The sequence below is a fragment of the Typha latifolia genome, chromosome 2 (genome assembly GCF_019914945.1).
Source record: "Typha latifolia isolate L0001 chromosome 2, TyphaL0001v2, whole genome shotgun sequence".
Lineage (NCBI taxonomy): Eukaryota > Viridiplantae > Streptophyta > Magnoliopsida > Poales > Typhaceae > Typha > Typha latifolia.
The window spans coordinates 1116142-1134205 of record NC_133087.1 but is presented as its reverse complement, the minus strand read 5'-3'; the positions used below and the strand labels follow the sequence as shown (position 1 = coordinate 1134205).

The 18064-nt window shown below is 39.7% G+C and overlaps 4 protein-coding genes across 4 annotated transcripts; all 4 read right to left on the bottom strand.

Annotated features, from left to right (window-relative positions):
- Window positions 1–186: 186 nt before the first annotated feature.
- Window positions 187–4005, bottom strand: LOC140781538 (uncharacterized). The gene is given in 4 exon segments (XM_073127549.1): window positions 187–833; window positions 3152–3375; window positions 3377–3583; window positions 3658–4005. Coding segments are annotated over 4 exon segments (1032 nt in total). The 5' UTR covers window positions 3823–4005; the 3' UTR covers window positions 187–397.
- A 2437-nt stretch (window positions 4006–6442) lies between these two features.
- LOC140782062 (putative serine/threonine-protein kinase-like protein CCR3) lies at window positions 6443–9090 on the bottom strand. Its single transcript, XM_073128419.1, has one exon. It carries the CDS (start codon window positions 8982–8984, stop codon window positions 6597–6599), a length of 2388 nt encoding a protein of 795 aa, XP_072984520.1. The 5' UTR covers window positions 8985–9090; the 3' UTR covers window positions 6443–6596.
- A 569-nt stretch (window positions 9091–9659) lies between these two features.
- LOC140782061 (phosphoinositide phospholipase C 2-like) lies at window positions 9660–12571 on the bottom strand. Its single transcript, XM_073128418.1, has 9 exons — window positions 12222–12571; window positions 11817–12013; window positions 11582–11717; window positions 11199–11435; window positions 10882–11114; window positions 10685–10802; window positions 10352–10495; window positions 10167–10253; window positions 9660–10088 (listed from the first exon to the last, which is right to left on the bottom strand). Exons 1-9 carry the CDS (start codon window positions 12519–12521, stop codon window positions 9795–9797), a joined length of 1746 nt encoding a protein of 581 aa, XP_072984519.1. The 5' UTR covers window positions 12522–12571; the 3' UTR covers window positions 9660–9794.
- A 423-nt stretch (window positions 12572–12994) lies between these two features.
- Window positions 12995–15998, bottom strand: LOC140782069 (phosphoinositide phospholipase C 2-like). The gene is made up of 9 exons (XM_073128430.1): window positions 15626–15998; window positions 15326–15522; window positions 15065–15200; window positions 14612–14848; window positions 14284–14516; window positions 14064–14181; window positions 13611–13754; window positions 13448–13534; window positions 12995–13365 (listed from the first exon to the last, which is right to left on the bottom strand). Exons 1-9 carry the CDS (start codon window positions 15923–15925, stop codon window positions 13072–13074), a joined length of 1746 nt encoding a protein of 581 aa, XP_072984531.1. The 5' UTR covers window positions 15926–15998; the 3' UTR covers window positions 12995–13071.
- Window positions 15999–18064: the final 2066 nt, after the last annotated feature.

Here is an 18064-nt window from a genome sequence, read left to right as displayed (position 1 = left end):
GCGCTTACAAAGATGATTCTGGGAATGGCTGTGGGGGGGCTGTTTACGAGACCAACATTGTCATAAAGAAATGAATCGGCCCAAGGAGTGCACTGTCAAACCGACCTACATCATCGCATTGATTGTCTGTCTCAGTAGAAGAGATCAAAAACATGGATGTCCAGAAAAAAAACAAGGGTCAGAAAATTTGATCTGCATGCTAATATTTGTAGCATTATCTTGGGAAAATAAGTAAACTGCATATTAGATCCAGGCATCCAGCTAGAGCTTGTAAAACCTAAGTACTAAACTGCTACTCCTGAAACTACTTCTGAAGTCACAAACTGAACCACACTTATATTTCAACTCTCGACGTGAATAAACAAGCATAGTTATGCAAAGAGTCATTGACTATCAGTCAAGATAACAATTGTTGGACGCCTGTCTTCTGATCAGGCGTAAGCTTACTCGGGAATTTGATTTGAAATCTGATCCTTAAGTTCCCCTTTTTCGATGGTTCCTTTGATATCGGCATGCCTTCACCTTGAACAATTTCTTCATAGCTGGGACTGATAATGGATTTTATAGGAACTGTCAAGTGACGGCCATCTAGAGTTGTCAACTGGACAGTGCAACCTGTGAGAGCCTCAACAAGAGAGACTTTTTGCGTGACGATCAAATCATTCCCCTCTCTCTTGAACATACTGTGTGGTTTCTCATCAATGATGAACACCAGATCTGAAGGTATTAAGTTACGCATTTCATTGCCTTTCTCAGGAAATGTGATCTTTGTACCCTTCTTCCAGCCAGGCTTAATATCAATAGTCAAAATCTCCTCCACAGTTGTTGGCCGCCTGAAGAAGAAAAGCAGTATACGTCAATAACAATGATAGGCCTCCTGAAAAATAATAGCTTAGAGGATTCTTACTGCAACAGCATTCACTTTTGTTTGGTGATAACAACCACCAGAAAATTCTCACACAAAAAAAAATATAAATTACTTAAATTGCAAGAATAAGCATAAGGCTCATGAACATTGTCATAGAAATGGAATTTTAACAAAATTCTGCTTCACTGCCAATATCTAACAAAAATCATTATCAGGAGAAGTAAAGAGCCGATTATTACTGCCATGAAGGTTGGAAATACTATTGGAAAGAGAAGAAAAATCATTTGCAATGTTAAACCAGATCATGTTTTCTCACATCCATTAAGGGAGTATGGAAATAAATTTTGGCGAGAAACAAGATGAATTGTACTTTGGTATAACAGGAGAATACAATAATTGACACGATGTTGCACATGGTGTTTAATGACTCGCTGTACGCTATACTCTACTAAATTCAGCAGACTGAAAACCTGACCATGAAAAAAGAAATGTATTATCTGTTAAAATATGATACCATTAACAAATAACAACAGCCAAAGTGTTGAATTGATAGGTCTGACAAAACCTGACATCAACTGACGAATTGATCTAACCAAACTACCTCAATTCGGCCTAATCTTAATAGGGCCCAACTGTACTGAGTTCCAACCTAATGAAAGATCTCGAATTTGCCACTTCTTTAATTGAGACAAACGGCCACAATGTAGCAATGTGTAATTGTGTACTTACACTCTGCTACAATAATGCAGCTTAAAAATACAGTCCACCAAAATATACTTCAGTCAGAAACTAGAGAGCCAAACAGACCTAACATATCAACCAAGGTCAAACAAGGCAAACTTGAAGTACTTCTACTCAATTTTTCATATCATATACATTGAGGCCAGAGAAGGACAAGGCTTAGGTTTTCAGGAGACAAGGCTTCCAAAGATCTTGTATATTTAGAAAATTTAAGGCATAGAAACATTAACAGGACCTTAAGATGGGTATTCTTAAGCATCAAGGATCACTACGTATGAATGACAGCATAATGATCCATATGAATTATTTCTAACCCCTTGCATAGTGGAAGTTAGAATGCGCAGTTTCCTAGAGAATCCTCTGATAGGTTAACTCAGTCCAGAGCAATAGTGGAGTAATGTAACTAATGTTTACCAGCAATAACGGAAATAGACTTTGAAGTAAGTGATTCCTTGCAATAACGGAAGTTGGTCTATAGGCTATAATCATAGCAAGGATCATTTCATCCATTACTTTCTGCCAACTATCTTTACCAAATATTAGGGAGAGTCAAAGGCACAGTTGGTCATTTACCAGATACTAGGGAGAGTCATATGCATACTTGGTCAGCTGAGTCATCGACAACCACTTGTTTCTTACTGCTAAGTAAGCCGGATTGCCAAACTTGACATCAGATATCTTTGATTCCCGCTCTTTGATATATAAAAAAAAGCTGACTTTCTCATGCAAAAGGGTTCTTCATTAAAAGTCAGTCATACATGGATTTTAGTGGAACTCTTTGTACCCCTTCGAAAATGGAGACCTATAGATAGTTCAACAGTCTGCCTGGCAAGAAGATTGTCTATCTAGTATTTCCTTACTAAACTCTCAAGTGCATGGCTGCTTCCCAAAGCTAGTTAGCATTATAGATATTCAGAGATGATCTATGCATAAGAGAAACTTGCCTATACCCAAAAGATATCAAGATGAACGATAGAAAATAAGCAATAAATTTTACACCTTTCTCTCATAATGTGGATGAGTTCCATATGATGATTAATTAGATATATTGTAACTTTGTACTTAGAAAAAGAATCAAGCATATGATATTACAAGAAGAAAACTAGATCTACACAAATCCTAATGCATACAAAGTGTGAGGACAGCCTACATATTGAATGTGGATATGCTAATACTGTATATGTCTACATAGTTTACTACAATCATGTTAAGCGAGGTCTAAAACCAACACTGGAACAGTAGAACTCTAGCAGCCAAAATGAATATATCAAGCTCACATCTGTTAGCGTAACATATAACAGATCGATCCAGAATGCCTATTCAGGAGATGAACTATGGAACAAGCTACATTGTGCTCCAAGTTATGATAGAACAAGAATGCAGTCTAAGGCCAAGGTATCACATATCATGGTTGAAGAATTTATCTTAATATACTACACAAACATACACAGATAAACTCCATAAGAACACTCTCAGTAAAGATCTAGCATCGAAAAGCAAGAACAAGTAATAAGTATCTAACCAAGAACTTGCATAGCTCACCCATTAGCGTCAAAAACATCCCTTGAGATCTTCATCTTCTTACTCGCCCCCTTATACAAATCCTCGAGGCTACAAACCAGCGGTCGCTCAATCTGCGGCGCCTTCCGGGGTGCCGCATTTGCCGACCCCTCCCCTCGCCCGCCCCCTCCAAACGCCGAGAAAATATCCTCCCCGAATAATCCCCGAGGAAACCGCCCTCCTCCGCCTCGCGACCCCGGCTCCTTCCCCCATGCCACCACTGCCGCCACCGCCAAAAAATGGACTTGACGAGCCAAAAATCTCAGAAAAGATCTCATCGGCGCTCCTAGGGTTAAACCTGAACTCGGCATTCCCGGACCCGAATCCAGCGCCGGACTGGGGGGGAACTTGTCCTTTAAGCCCTTCCTCCCCGAATTGGTCGTAGATTGCGCGCTTCTGGGGATCGCTTAAGACCTGTCTAGAGTTTTAGATTAGGATTTGGATAAGGAGAATAATAGACAAAGGCGGGATAGATAGTATAAGAGTACATCGTAGGCCTCGGAGATTTGCTTGAACTTGGCTTCGGCTTCCTTCTTGTTGCTAGGGTTCTTATCCGGGTGCCACTTCATGGCGAGCTTGCGATAGGCTTTCTTAAGGTCGTCGTCTTTGGCGCTTCGATCGACTTGAAGAACTTTGTAGTAATCAACGCCCATCTCTTCTTGCTACTTCGATCTCGTTCTTCTCCAAGATCTCGTAGGACTTCGTCGTAGCTCGAGAAGAAGGGTAGCTCTCTCTCTCTCTCTCTCTCTCTCTCACACACACACACACACACACACCTCTGCTTCTGTTTCTACGCTTACTCTATTCTAACCCGGCTCATTAAATCTCGTGTTATCCGGGGTAATGCTCGCTCCTCTGCTTCTATTTAGCTTATGTAAGGAGGGAGAAAATAAAATTACAGTTTGCCCCATGTACCCCACTATCATTTTAACTTCTTATACTACAAATATCCTTGGATTTTAAAAAACTAAAATTAAACTCATCTATCTATTAGACTTCACTTAGTCAAAAGTCATCTGTGAGGCACATAAATAATAAGTTCTTTTTTTGCTAGACTAAATTACTCACATAAATAAATTTTTAAAATTTATTAAATAATTTTGCACTCGTCTTCTTTCTTAAACTAAACTAAAAAAAGATAGTTTTTCCAAGTCATCTTCTTTCTCCAAGTTCTATACTTCCCACTTTGTTTCTCTATCCTATCTTTACTTATATTGCTTGTAGTAGCAACACAATAATATTTAAGAGTAGATAAATAATTTTAATTTATTATCTAATAAATTTTAATCTTTTTTCAATTATAGTGGATAGAAAGTTAATTTTAAGGGTATATAGTTTTTCAAAAGCACAGAAGTTATACGCTATTTATAATATATGAGGGTAAAATAATAATGTGTCAAAACACATGAGGTAAAGTATAATTAAGTAAAAAAATATAAATTTATAATTTACCATTGGTTCCTCACTAAGCTCACGAGCTTAGCAATATATTAACAATATAGTATACATTATTTATTTTATAGTTTATATTAATTTTGTGTATTAGAGTTGGTTATACACTTTAATCTTAAATAAAGTAAAATCTCTAACATGTGAAGTACATTAAAATGCAACTCTCAATTACTGTCGCTGAATAGCATAATCTTTATTTAAAAATCACTCTTACTCATTCTCTTGCAATTCTTAGTAGGGATTTTTAGCTTACATACCTTTCAAAATTAGTATTTACTTTTCAAAATCTTGATTTTTAAAACACATGATTTTTACACGTATATCTACCCTTTTTAATTTACTGTTAAAAAGTAAACAATTTAGACATAAAAAAGCTACCCTTGTTGTAGTTTTCATAATCTTTTCTTAGTTAAAGATATTCTTATTGTTTCCTATTAAATTATCAAATTTTAATTTGAAATGTAATTGGGTATGTGTCTAGACAAATAGCATATATTTTGAAAAAGAAAAAAAAAACCCTTCTAGAATCATATGGTACGACTTGGATTAGGGAGTGAGTACTATTTGGGCCAAGGTATTTTTTGAACTCTTTGGAAGGAACCGAGAAGTTGATTGGGCTGCCAATTGGTCGTTGGTTGTATGAGCAAGTCATTCTGCCACCTGAGCCTGCAAGAGATTCTATTGTTTGACATTTATGGTGGTTGGAGTGTCGGACCGGTCACCAATTACAACAGGTTAGCTATCCAGCAGCCCCCAGTTTTAATAATTAAAATAAAAAAATAAAAAAATAAATGGCCATTTTCATATATATTTTATCTCTATAACTAATAAGGTCATGGGTTCAACTTCAACCATAAATAATATTATGGAGTAAATTATTTGATAACTGAGCTCAACGGCTTTATTCGATTGATGCTATTAAGCTACGAAAAGCCTAAGTGTTTCTGTATTTAGGGATGGTTGATATTTTATCTAATTCATATTTAGCTCGCTTATAAATATATCTTTTTAAAATATATACAGTTGCTTCACTAGCTCCATAGAATATTATAGTTTGGTTCACAGCACTATCAATAGTGTGAACGTCGGCTTCCCATTTCTCATTACCCTCATTGTGATTGTTTCCTCTCTTGTACTGTTCCTGCATTACTTGGACCAATCATAACCGTACCACTAGTCATTGGTCATTACCAAACCAAAATAGTGCCAGCGAACCTACCCTGCTTCCTAGACAAGCAATTGCTACTTGAATAGCATAGGCTGGGTGATGATAAGATACCTGCATGGCTTCTGTTTAAATGATACTTTTCTATGCCCAGGTGAATAATTTGACAAGAGCTAAGTAGAACTGTTTAACCTACTCCCATATCACCATCACTTTGAAATGTTTGACAATGCTCTCACCTTTCAAAGTCAGAAATAACGAATCAAATATGATCAGACCTAAGTTAACCCTTTGCATATACCTAATCGAATCAGAACTATTCAACAAAAGTCTTAACTCCATATCACCCCTTTTCAGTACCTAGCTGACATTTAAGTTTTTTTTTTTAATTTTTTTAAGAACTGATAATTTAATGGCTATAGTTAGATTTCAAACCTTAAAATATTTATATAATATATTATGAACTTCTCTAACTAACTAAGCATTATTCCTGTTACGAGCACTGACGTACCACTATACCAACCTTATTCGCTTCATCTATTTCGTACTAAATATTCGTAGAATATATGTTTTTTTTCAAAAGGTCGGCTAAAGTTTGACTTATTAATGCATCGATAAAAATATAGTTATTTATTTGAGAAAAAAAAAGCAAGAAAAGAAAAGAAAAGAATACATCAATTAAATATGCCAAACATTTAGATGCCAGAAAAATTGCATTTACAAGCATCGACGAGAAAATTATCAATATAAATCAGGAGAAAAAGAAGGAGAATTAAAATAAACCTTGATTTAATGAAGAATTGATGTTCTTTAGTCCACGGAGGTGAGCGATTGGCTAGCACTGGAGATGCTCCCCTGGCTATCATCACACAGCGCGAGCGCGGTCTCGAGATTCGCGACGACATCGCACATCACCGGCCTCTCCCTCCCTTCGAGCCGCACGCAATGCACCGCCGTGTACGCCACGAGCTCCACCGCCTCCGCCTCACGTGCTCCCGGTCTCTCGAGCCTTTGGTCGAGCATCTTGTCCACCTCTCCCGCTACTATACTCGGCACCGCGTAATCCACCACGCTCGCCGGAGTCCCCCCTTCCTCCTCCTTAAAGATAGCTCTTTTCCCTGTCAAAACCTCCAAGATCACCACCCCGAATCCATACACGTCGCTTTTTACTGTCAAATGGTGCAATCCGTAGTATTCCGGATCCATGTAGCCCATCGTCCCCGCTGCTTTCATGGATAGGTGCGAGTCTTCCGACTCCGGACCCATCAAAGATAGGCCGAAATCTGAAACGCGAGCGACCCAATTGGAATCGAGCAGTATGTTCGAGGATTTGATGTCGCGGTGGATGATGGGTGGGACGGCGTAATTGTGGAGGTATTCGATTCCTCTCGCGGCATCGAGGAGGACTTTTATTCTCACCTTCCATGAATTGAGGACAGGGGAGTCAAAATTTGTGTCTTTGGAGTGGAGATGGTCGTAGAGAGCGCCATTATTCATGAACTCGTAGACGAGAAGTCTCTCTTGTTTCTCCTCGCAGTAGCCCACGAAGCCCACCAAGTGTTTGTGATGAAGCCTGGAGAGGAATGCGAGCTCCGATTGGAATGCGCTCTCCTTTTCTTGGAACTTCTTCGCTCTTGGCCCTGATTCGCTTCTTTTAATGGCGACTTGTCGGCCGTCGGGGAGGTTACCTTTGTAGACGGTGCCGAAGCTTCCGGCGCCAATCTTGGTGTCGAGTGAGAAGCTTTTGGTGGCCGCCGCGAGCTCGGCGAAGGTAAATTCTTCGGCTCGGTCCTTGAACGACGACGGCCCGCTCCGTTGCCGCATCATGATTCGCGAGCTTTGCCGGCGAAAAATGCGAGACCTTGAGCCGGAAGGTGAAGTGAACGGGCTCGGAAGGCGCGAGACTTTGGGCCCCGCACCCGAATTGGCACCATTGGATGCTCCGTTTCCGGCGGCGGCGGCTAGCGTGGGCTGGACCGAGTTGTGGATTTTCTTTTGCCTGCATACTCCAGTCCACAGACAATATATAATCGTGCAAACTCCGGCAAAGCCACCGACTGCTCCTACTGCGCCGAAAGCCACCCATCCTTTGCCCACTCTCTTTGAGGTAGAAGATGGCGGCGATGCTGGTGGAGAAGGCGATGGACCTCCGAGATCACAACGACTGCATATTACACCAGAGCCGGAACAAAGACTCTGAGAGTCCGGATAAATCCCACAATTGCAGCTATTCTCATCTGCCGCACATATCCCCGGGAGAATTCTCGGCAACGAGAGCAGCAAGGTGTTCGACGAATTGCCTCCATTCAATCCCCAACAAACGACCGAAAAGTTGACCGTGGTTAGCCCACAGGTGAGATTGCCTCCGGAAACAATGAACTCGAACGCGGTCGAGTTGAATGGAGTGTAGACACCGCTACTGCCATTACCGCCGCCCCAGCAAACCACGGTGCCATTTGGTTGCCTAATAGCACAAGTGTGGCTCGAGCCCAATGCGAGGCTCGAGAACTCGAACGCCGATCTCGATGGCGCATTAGATTGGCCGGACTCGTTGCTCCCCTTACAGAGGAGGATACCGGCCGTGTCCAGACCGCAGACGTGAGAGTCCCCCGCAACGATACTACCCATGGAGAGGTTCGCGAAGGCGGTTTGAATCCCGTCACCACGCGGCCCCCAGCACCGGACGGTAGCGTTACCGCTGATCGCGCACGAGAAGCCGTTTCCCGAGGTGAGGGATCGGTAGGTACCCGAGACATAAGAGGGAAATCTGCGGCCGCCTCTCCACCATCTGATCGCGGTGGCATTGAGATCGACGGCAGAGATCTGGTCCTCGCCGACGGCGAGATCAGCGAGGGTTGCGCGACCGCTGTAGACGCGCTTGGGGATGAGGTCACCGGACCTCCAGCAGAAGAAAGCGGCGCCGTCAGATCTGAGACCGCAGAGGAAGTCCCGGCCGCCGGAGACGGACGCAAAGGAGGAGGCGTTGGGGAGAAGGGGGCTCGTAGGCCCCGCCAGAGAAGCCGAGACGGCAGTGCAGTAGACGGTCCGTGGAGCAGTGCCGGCGGCGACGCCGCATACGGTGGTGCCGGCGCCATGGGTGATGGCAAGAGTGGCAGCGGAACCGGTCGCATCAGAGACGGCGAAGAGGAGGACGAGGACGGCGGTTACCGCCACCGCGGCGGTGACCGGGTCGTTCATCGGATGGTGGTGATGGAGCGGTGCTTTCGGTGTTCCCTCATGGGAGGAAGAAGACAGAGATTTTGGAACCACGAGAGAAAAGTCGGATAAAATAGCGAGCGAGGAAACAACGAAAGTAGTATAAAAACGCGGACTAAAGCTGGACGAAGAACGCGTCGGAGAATTCTGCCGTATAACGTAGCAAAGACTGATCGAACCGCAGGATTTGCAATCAACGGTGTAGGAGATGGGATAAAGTTAACCGGTGGAGCCCAGTCGCTGGAATTTGTGGACTTCCCCGCCACTTTAAGGACGACGGTTGAAAGCGAGAAGAGACCAAGGATCACACTGTACGCTTTAATTCTCGCATTGAAGCGCCTGATCACGGATTCTGTGATCACGACCGTCCGACGAAATGGATGTCCAAGTACAGCAGTTAATTAACGGGTCATATATTAATGTAGAAAGAAAATATAAAAAGTAAAAAAAAAATTCAACTCACGCATTACGTTATCGGGTACAGTTTAAAAGTGAATTAAATAGAAAAATTAGAAAGAGTGAACGACTAACCAACTACGGCTGCAACGACCGTGGACTCGTCGCTTCTTAGACCATCGCATTCTTACGTGGACTCACACTGGTTTCGCTTTGGGCCAAGTCAAAGAGTCTTTCCAGTGAACTAACTGCTCTGCAATCTTTGTTTGGTCAAATCAACTAATATATAATCTTACAAGAACTTAGAAGCTCAATTAAATCTTATTACATGCCAATGCCTCTGGTGGCATTCCTTATTCCTGCTCCTCTGACATTGGAACATACAGAGGTAATTAATTACAAGAACTGGAAGCGCATTAAGAGCTTAACAGATGGTAACAACTCTCCCTTACGATCACGAAGGCGGACAGTCCTGATCCCAGGCCTCAACTCCCAGACAGGTAAACAAGTCTGGCCACCAAAATCATCCTTCTCGGACATGTCATACTCATGAACTTCGATTCGAAGCAATGCCAGTTCTGGAACAGTTAAATGGAATTCAAACTCTTCGCTCCACATTGGGGTCCAATTGTCCTCGATGGCTCTCGTTCGCATCATCAGGGTATCAGCTGGCACTCCTGCTATTCCCACCTGCATGCATGTATATATAAATATTGGTATTCTGAGAGTAAACTCTAAGTTTTAATTGTTTTATTTCTTTAATTTTACCCTTGCATAGAAGTCTGGTGGTGAGTATATATCAAAGTGAGTTTGAGAGAAATCGAATCGCCATCCATCTCCCATGTACACTGTCACCTGTAAATATATAACAGCATCAGCAGGTCTTCAACGGCTGAGATAATCAGATGAGAGAAAAACAATTGTAGCTAGAAAGGTTATATAAAAGAAATCACCTTTAGTGTCTTCTTGATTGCCAAATTGGATTTAGGATCGAAAATGTGTTCTTCGTCCAATAGGAAATCTGGTTTCTTGACGTAACCACACCCTCCATTGGCTCTGAACATGCCTTGCATCAACCAGAGTGACCTCCCATACCCCTATCAGACAATTGATACAGCTTCAGCAGAGTAAAGAACTCTGAATTATGGATAAAATTATTGATAGGAAAAGCTTAATACCAAACATAGTAGATAACAGTAAGGAAGGGAAAAGAAAAGGTAAATATTAATTAGGATTTTAGTCTATTTGTAAATTTAGGAAAGGAACATAAGAGAAATGTTATTTGCCTGCATATTCAATGCGACCATTTGAGCTCCATGTATCCAACCAACAAGTGGGTTATAATTCGAAGAGGTAATGCGTGTGCCTCTGGGGTAGATCCTCAACAAGTTTCTCTGAGTAAACCTAGAGCAAGATATATAATGCAAGAAGTGGGACATCTCTGTGGATGGATTTAAAATTTGAATACCAGATTTATGATTACCTGATAATTTCAATTCCATGAGAATGAATAGCTTTTTCAACTACTTGCTCACTCATGCTGAGGCGTCCTACTTTGTGAGGATCAATCTTTAAACACTCGCTTAGTTCACCCTTCTTCTTCTTAGCAGTAATCGCAATCAGACGTTTGTACTCAGGAGCTGCAGATAGATTGGCTTTTTCCTCGACTTCATCAGGATCTTCTTCATTGAAATGCTCACCGTGTCCATGGTCAACCTGCAAGTGAACAAGTGATTAATTCTTTTAAAGGACGGTCTATAATCAGTCGCAATACAACTCTTGAGGTGTTCTTGATCTGACCTTAGAACTAGTTCTCCTTTCAGTTTTAATATCTGAGACTTCTGTACCCCATGCTTCCTCTTCGGTTATCTTCTTCACTTCTTGGTCTGTTTCCTTGAAAGACTTCGCTTCAAGATACTCCTTTGGTGGCTTGGTTGATATCATGATCTTGTTCTTTAACTCTTCAGGTGAAGGGAACTCTTCCAACTGTTCTGAAGTTGGAATGAACAACATCTCTTCAAAAGTCTCTTTTATCAACTGGATTAGGAGACATATGATATTGTTAGGATATAAAATAGAGAAAGTCGTCATTCTCTAGCATAACCTAGTATCATAGCGAAGATTTCTGAGTTCGAATACTATTAGACCCAACTATTTGAATACAAAATATAAAAGAAATTTACCTTAGCTACTTTATCTTGAAGATTAGCAGTCAGATGATCCTCAAGGGTGATTATGACAGGGTATGGAGATGCTACAAAAGCATGTTCTTTGATAGATAGCAAACATTTGTTGAGTTCCACAGGCGTCGTCAGCGTCCTGAAATTAAAAATGAGACAGTGTGTGTGTTTACTAACTCACACAAATTCGTGGTACAAATGATGAGAATCTTCAGAAATTAAGTTCACATATATATACCTTCCATGAAGGATGAGTACATCATCATTTGATTCATTTGGCCACATATCCAATTCAATAACACGTACTCCTCTCTTCAGTGCCTTAATGATAGGAACATCACTGCACTCACTACTGAGCTGGTTCCCTGTTAGATAAGAGTTATGGCCTGTGTATATGTAATAATGAGACAAGGGAGCGTTCATATCTTGGTGAACCTGAGATTGAAGGTTGAATATGATACATATCATCAGATCTCTTTGTTAATCTATATCTTTCTATAACAAAGGACGCATAATTTACATACTTTTAACGTAGTCAAAAGATTCAAATAATTCCCCACTTCATCTATGAACAGTGCACACAAATATATATATATATATACATACATATATATATGTATATATACATATATAATATACTCACTTGAAGAGGGGAGAGAGGTGCATTGTCATTGCTAAAGAGATAACGGAAGAAAGCATCAACCGAGAGCCCCTTCTTCTTAATCAACCTGAACTCCTTCACGCCGTCGATCACCGCCTGCGCCGCCTCGAGTGAGAAGGTCTCCCCTTGCACCTCCGCGAGGAACTTCTGTAGCCTCTCTGCCCCCATAACCCCTCCCTCCATGTAACTCTCGAAGACCCTATTTATCCCCTCCGGCGGGTCGTCCGACGCCTGCCGGAACCGCCGCCAGAAGCAAAGGCACAACCTGTAATTTGAACTCATCAGTTGCAGGCGATCAAATGAGAGCGGGAGGATATCTAAGAGAAGGGTGATGCTCCTATAAAGTGTATATATATATATATATATATATATATATATATATATATATATATAGGAATGATTAAAGAGAATGGTATCATAGGAATGGAGTTGTGAGGGGTTTATTCTTTAATGGACGAGAAAGGGAGGATAGCGTTTGATGCGATACCTTTGCCCTCCAAATTGGTCATCCATTCTTGTGCTTTATCTCAAAGCTCGTTGTTTAAAAAGATTAATAACATAAAAAACAATTAGAAACAGAGACATGGGGAGAATATTAGAGAAGAGGAACACTCTGGATATAGACTATATAGTAAGTTAAGCACAGATAAAAATATTTTAGTAAGAAAAGAGATGCGATAACTCCATCATACGCTCTTGCTTGAGATTAATAAAATTAAAAGAAAAGTGCATGACTTGACTAATTATACTCTCAATGTTTTAATGGCGTTCCATACTTTATTCATCCAACCTCATACATACACAGGAGAAAGCGAGCATACAAAGAGAATTACTACAAGAACTCGAAGCGCATTAAGAGTTTAACGGATGGTTGCAACTTTCCCTTGCGGTCACAAAGGCGGACAGTCCTGATCCCCGGCCTCAACTCCCAGACTGGTAAACAAGTTTGGCCGGCAAAATCATCCTTCTCGGACATGTCATACTCGTGAACTTCGATTCGAAGCAATGCCAGCTCTGGAACGGTCAAAGGGAATACAAACTCTTCATTCCACATTGGCGTCCAATTGTCCTCAATTGCTCTCGTTCGCATCATCACTGCATCAGCCGCCACTCCTGCTATTCCCACCTGTAACAAACGTATATTATCTTTTCTTCGTTAGACGACTAGGTGGGTAATTGCGATATATGTTATATTTCTTTAGTCTTACCCTTGTATAGAAGTCTGGTGGCGAGAATAGATCGAAGTAAGTTTTAGGAAAATCGAATCGCCATCCATCTCCCATGTACACTGTCACCTGTAGAGATACACATACACATATATGAGAGAGCTCAAAAAAAGAAGAAAGGAATTAAGAAAGGAAGAGAGATCACCTTTAATGTCGTCTTGATTGGCAAAATGGATTTAGGATCGAAGATGTTTTCTTCGTTCAATAGGAAATCCGGTTTCTTGACATAACCACACCCTCCATTGGCTCTGAACATGCCTTGCATCAACCAAAGGGCCCTCCCATGTCCCTGCCAGTTCCTTTTTAATCTCAATAAATGAACAAAGTAATACCAAACACACTAGATAGGAATGGAGCATTGGAGTTTACTTGGTGAAGGAATAGTTTAGGAACAAAAATTTAGTAAATGCCTCCAAAATACTCTACCGTTAAATTATCTATAGATGTAAGATGACTTTAATATTCTCGAGTAACCTTTTTAAAATATTTAAAATTTTAAAGATTTATTCAGTTAGTTGATGTTAAAATTAACTCTGGATGTTATGTTAAAATAATTCAGACGGTCGACAATTTTGATAAATTTCCAAATATTATTTACCTGCATATTGAAAGCGACCATTTGAGCTCCATGTATCCAACCAAGTAGTGGGTTATAGTTGGAAGAGGTAATCCGTGTGCTTCTTGGGTAGATCCTCAACAAATTTCTCTGAGTGAGCCTGGAGCAAGATATATAACGCAAGAAGCTGGATATCTTTGTGGATGGATTTAAAATTTGAAAAAGAAATTAAAAGAGATACACCACATTTGTGATTGATTACCTGATGATTTCAATTCCATGAGAATGAACAGCCTTTTCAAATACTTGCTCACTCAAGCTAAGGCGTTCTACTTTATGAGGATCAATCTTTAAACACTCGCTTAGTTCACCCTTCTTCTTCTTAGCAGTGACCGCAATCAGACGTTTGTATTCTGGAGCTGCAAGTAGATTGGCTTTTTGTTCAAGTTCGTCAGGATCTTCTTCATCGAAATGCTCACTGTGTTCATCCTCAATCTGCAAGTTAACAAGTGATTAATTCTTTTAAAAGGGTAGTTTAATTATAAGCAGCAGTAATGAAACTATCTCGATCCAGGTGTTCTTGATCTGACCTTACAACTAGTTCCAATTTCAGCATTAAGATCTGGGACTTCTTTACCCCAGGCTTCCTCTTCAGTTCTCTTCGTCACTTCTTGGTCTGTTTCCTTGAAAGACTTCACTTCAAGACACTCCTTGGGCGGCTTGGTTGAGATGAGGATCCTGTTCTTTAACTCTTCAGGTGAAGGGAACTCTTCCAGGTGCTCTGAAGTTGGAATGAACAACATCTCTCCAAAAGTCTCATTTATCATCTGGATTTACAAATAGTATATTCAAAACCATTGAACAATATATAAATCAAAGGGGAAGCTACAATTTAAGTACCCTTTGTAATTTATTCATAGCGAACATTTGTTTTGGATGAAAAATCTAACAGTTGCAACTTGATAGTTTGAAGTACAATAGAGTCGCTGAAAATAGAGCTAAATCCATCGGGAAGCAAACTATAATCAAATCTGATCATCTACCTTAGCTACTTTGTCTTGAAGATTAGGAGTCAGATGATCTTCAAGGGTGATTATGACAGGGTATGGAGATGCTACAAAAGCATGTTCGTTGATGGATAGTAAACATTTGATCAGTTCCACCGGCGTCGTCAGCGTCCTGAAGTTAAAAACGAGACAAGGAGTGTTTAACAACTCAGTTGAATTAATGGTACAAATTAATGACGAAAATTTATTCGAGAAATCCACATACGTATATATATATATATATGTATGTATACCCACCCCCCATGAAGGATGTGTACATCATTCTTTGATTCATCTGGCCACATATCCAATTCAATAACTCTTACTCCTCTTTTTAATGCCTCAATGATAGGAACTTCACTGCAGTCACTATTGAGTTGGTTCCCTGTTAGATAAGAGTTATGACCTGTGTATATGTAATATTGAGACAAGGGAGCCTTCATATCCTGGTGAACCTGAGATTGGAGGTTGAATATAATACATATCATCTTCCATCTTTCTATAACGAACTAGACATAATTTACATACATACATACATACATATATATATATACTCACTTGAAGAGGAGAGAGAGGTGCATTGTCATCGCTAAAGAGGTAACGGAAGAAAGCATCAACCGAGAGCCCCTTCTTCTTAATCAACCTGAACTCCTTCACGCCGTCGATCACCGCCTGCGCCGCCTCGAGTGAGAAGGTCTCCCCTTGCACCTCCGCGAGGAACTTCTGTAGCCTCTCTGCCCCGACAACCCCACCCTCCATGTAGCTCTCGAACACCTTCTTGATCCCCTCCGGCGGGTCGTCCGACGCCGGCCGGAACCTCCGCCGGAAGCAAAGGCACAGCTTGTACGTCGTACTCATCGGTTATCAGGAATAATTAAACGACCTAAGAGCAGGGGGGAGAAGATAAAGAGTGTGATATCTATATATAATTAACGTTTACTTGATCCGATGCCTTTACCTGCCACCCTGGTCAACACTGGCTGAGTCATTCGTTTTGGTGGGACCTCTAATATCGAAAGCTTAAAAAGATTGTTTGAGTGGAGACACGACACTAATAGTCGAGAAGGTGGAGCAATGTGGATATTACTTTCTTTCGCTGTTCAACAGTATGAGTAGGTGGCCTTATTGTTGTGTTAGTGTTTGGATGCTATATATTAGTGGAGAATCTACAGTAATGACTATTATATTGTAACTAAACCAAATTTCAAAGTAACTCTTAGGAATCATGGGTTAAATTAGTTCAAACTTAGGAATTTGTTTAGACTTGGCTCGGCTTATTTTAAACTGACTCGAACTCGGGTCTAAACCACTCGTTTTATTTTGAAGCTCGAAGACTGACTTAATTTTTTTATTAAACCTAAGCTTAATGGAACCCAATTCAGGACTATTTCAAGGCAAGCTCAATTTAAGCCTAATTTTAGTTTAAGTCTTAAGTAAGACTAATTCAAGCTGGTTGGATCAAGCTTGAACTGTTGATTAAATCTAGGATTATATTAAGTAAGAAGTAGACACGAGCCATTAAATCTTTGACAGATAAGAAAACCTTTCACCCACCCACTAAATTAAGAGTAAATTAATCCCTATATTATACTGATTATATGACACTCACATTGACATTTAATGAAAAGATCCAATGTATAACTAGTGGAAGGGGTTATTTAGGGTGCATGTGAAAAATGGGGAATTGTTTAAGGAATCTTATTATAATTATCCAATTAAACTAGCTGATTTAATTTTGAAAATTTAAATAAATTTTTTATTTTTAAACAAAAGAGCTAGCTCTCCTTAATATATAGGCCGGAGAAGACTAACTATTATCATAAAAGATTATAATAAATATAAACTATACACACATAATACTTAAATAAATTTTTTATTAAATTCCAACCCAACTATCTAAATGAGTAATGGGCCTGCCGGACTGCTAATATATTTTCAAATTTTTTTTTTTGAATTCGAGCCCGATCTATTTTAGTTATAATTGGAGTTATTTTGAGATTTTTCTCTTCGAGTATAATTTTTTTTTTAAATATAAGAAGTTTTATATTTCAAATTTGTTTAGGATTAGTAACATGCGGAGAAAACTATATATTATTGTGTGGGAGATCGGTTTATTAATTTGTTCGACATTACTGTCTCTCGTGGTGACCCTCACCGTTGATCATTGATCAAGAAATTTAAAGGTCGAAGAGGAGTGATGAGGAGAAACTACTGGAGGAGAAGCTTGTGATCAATGGAAGATATTTTTCACTTGTATTTATTGTTTAAAGGGACTATGTATGATTAGTATACCCTTGAGCATTTCTGAAAGGTTTCTTATTTAATGTTCTTTTACGAGGCCTAGACAAGAGGGAAAAAAATATTAATTTGGAGCTCAAACTAAAGCAAAAGAATTGAGTGCAATGAAAGCGATTCTGTTGCTATGCAAGGAAACGTTGGGAGGCATTATTATGAGAAGGCCAAGGAATTTGCTAAGCTATACTGCTTTTATGTCCCAAAAAATTAAAAAATTAAAAACAAGAGACCAAACTTTTACTATGCCAACAATCATTATTATTATTATTATTATTATTATTATTATTATTATTCAAGAGCCTGTATTTTAAATATACACTTAAACCCCATTAAATTTTAACTAATATAATAAGCTGTGTGGATGGTCGGGCTATTATTTTAAACTAAATACCGTCAAGACTTGCTTCAAACAATCACGTTATTGAGTTGCTATTCTAAACTAATAACATGGAGCTAAACTACCATTTAATTTTATCTATTATAATTATTTTGAGATTGTAATCCATTCTTTGACATCTTAGTTATACGAAAAATACATATCAACCGTTCTTGTTGGTTAAGCCAACAATTTTTCACCATGTTAGTTAAATTTTTTAAAATAATTTCTATCAAAAATTTTAATAAAATATTGAGAAAGATAGTTTAATGATATATTTTTTTTTTTAACCACGTGGCATCTGTGAAGCCGCAGGTATTTTTTCT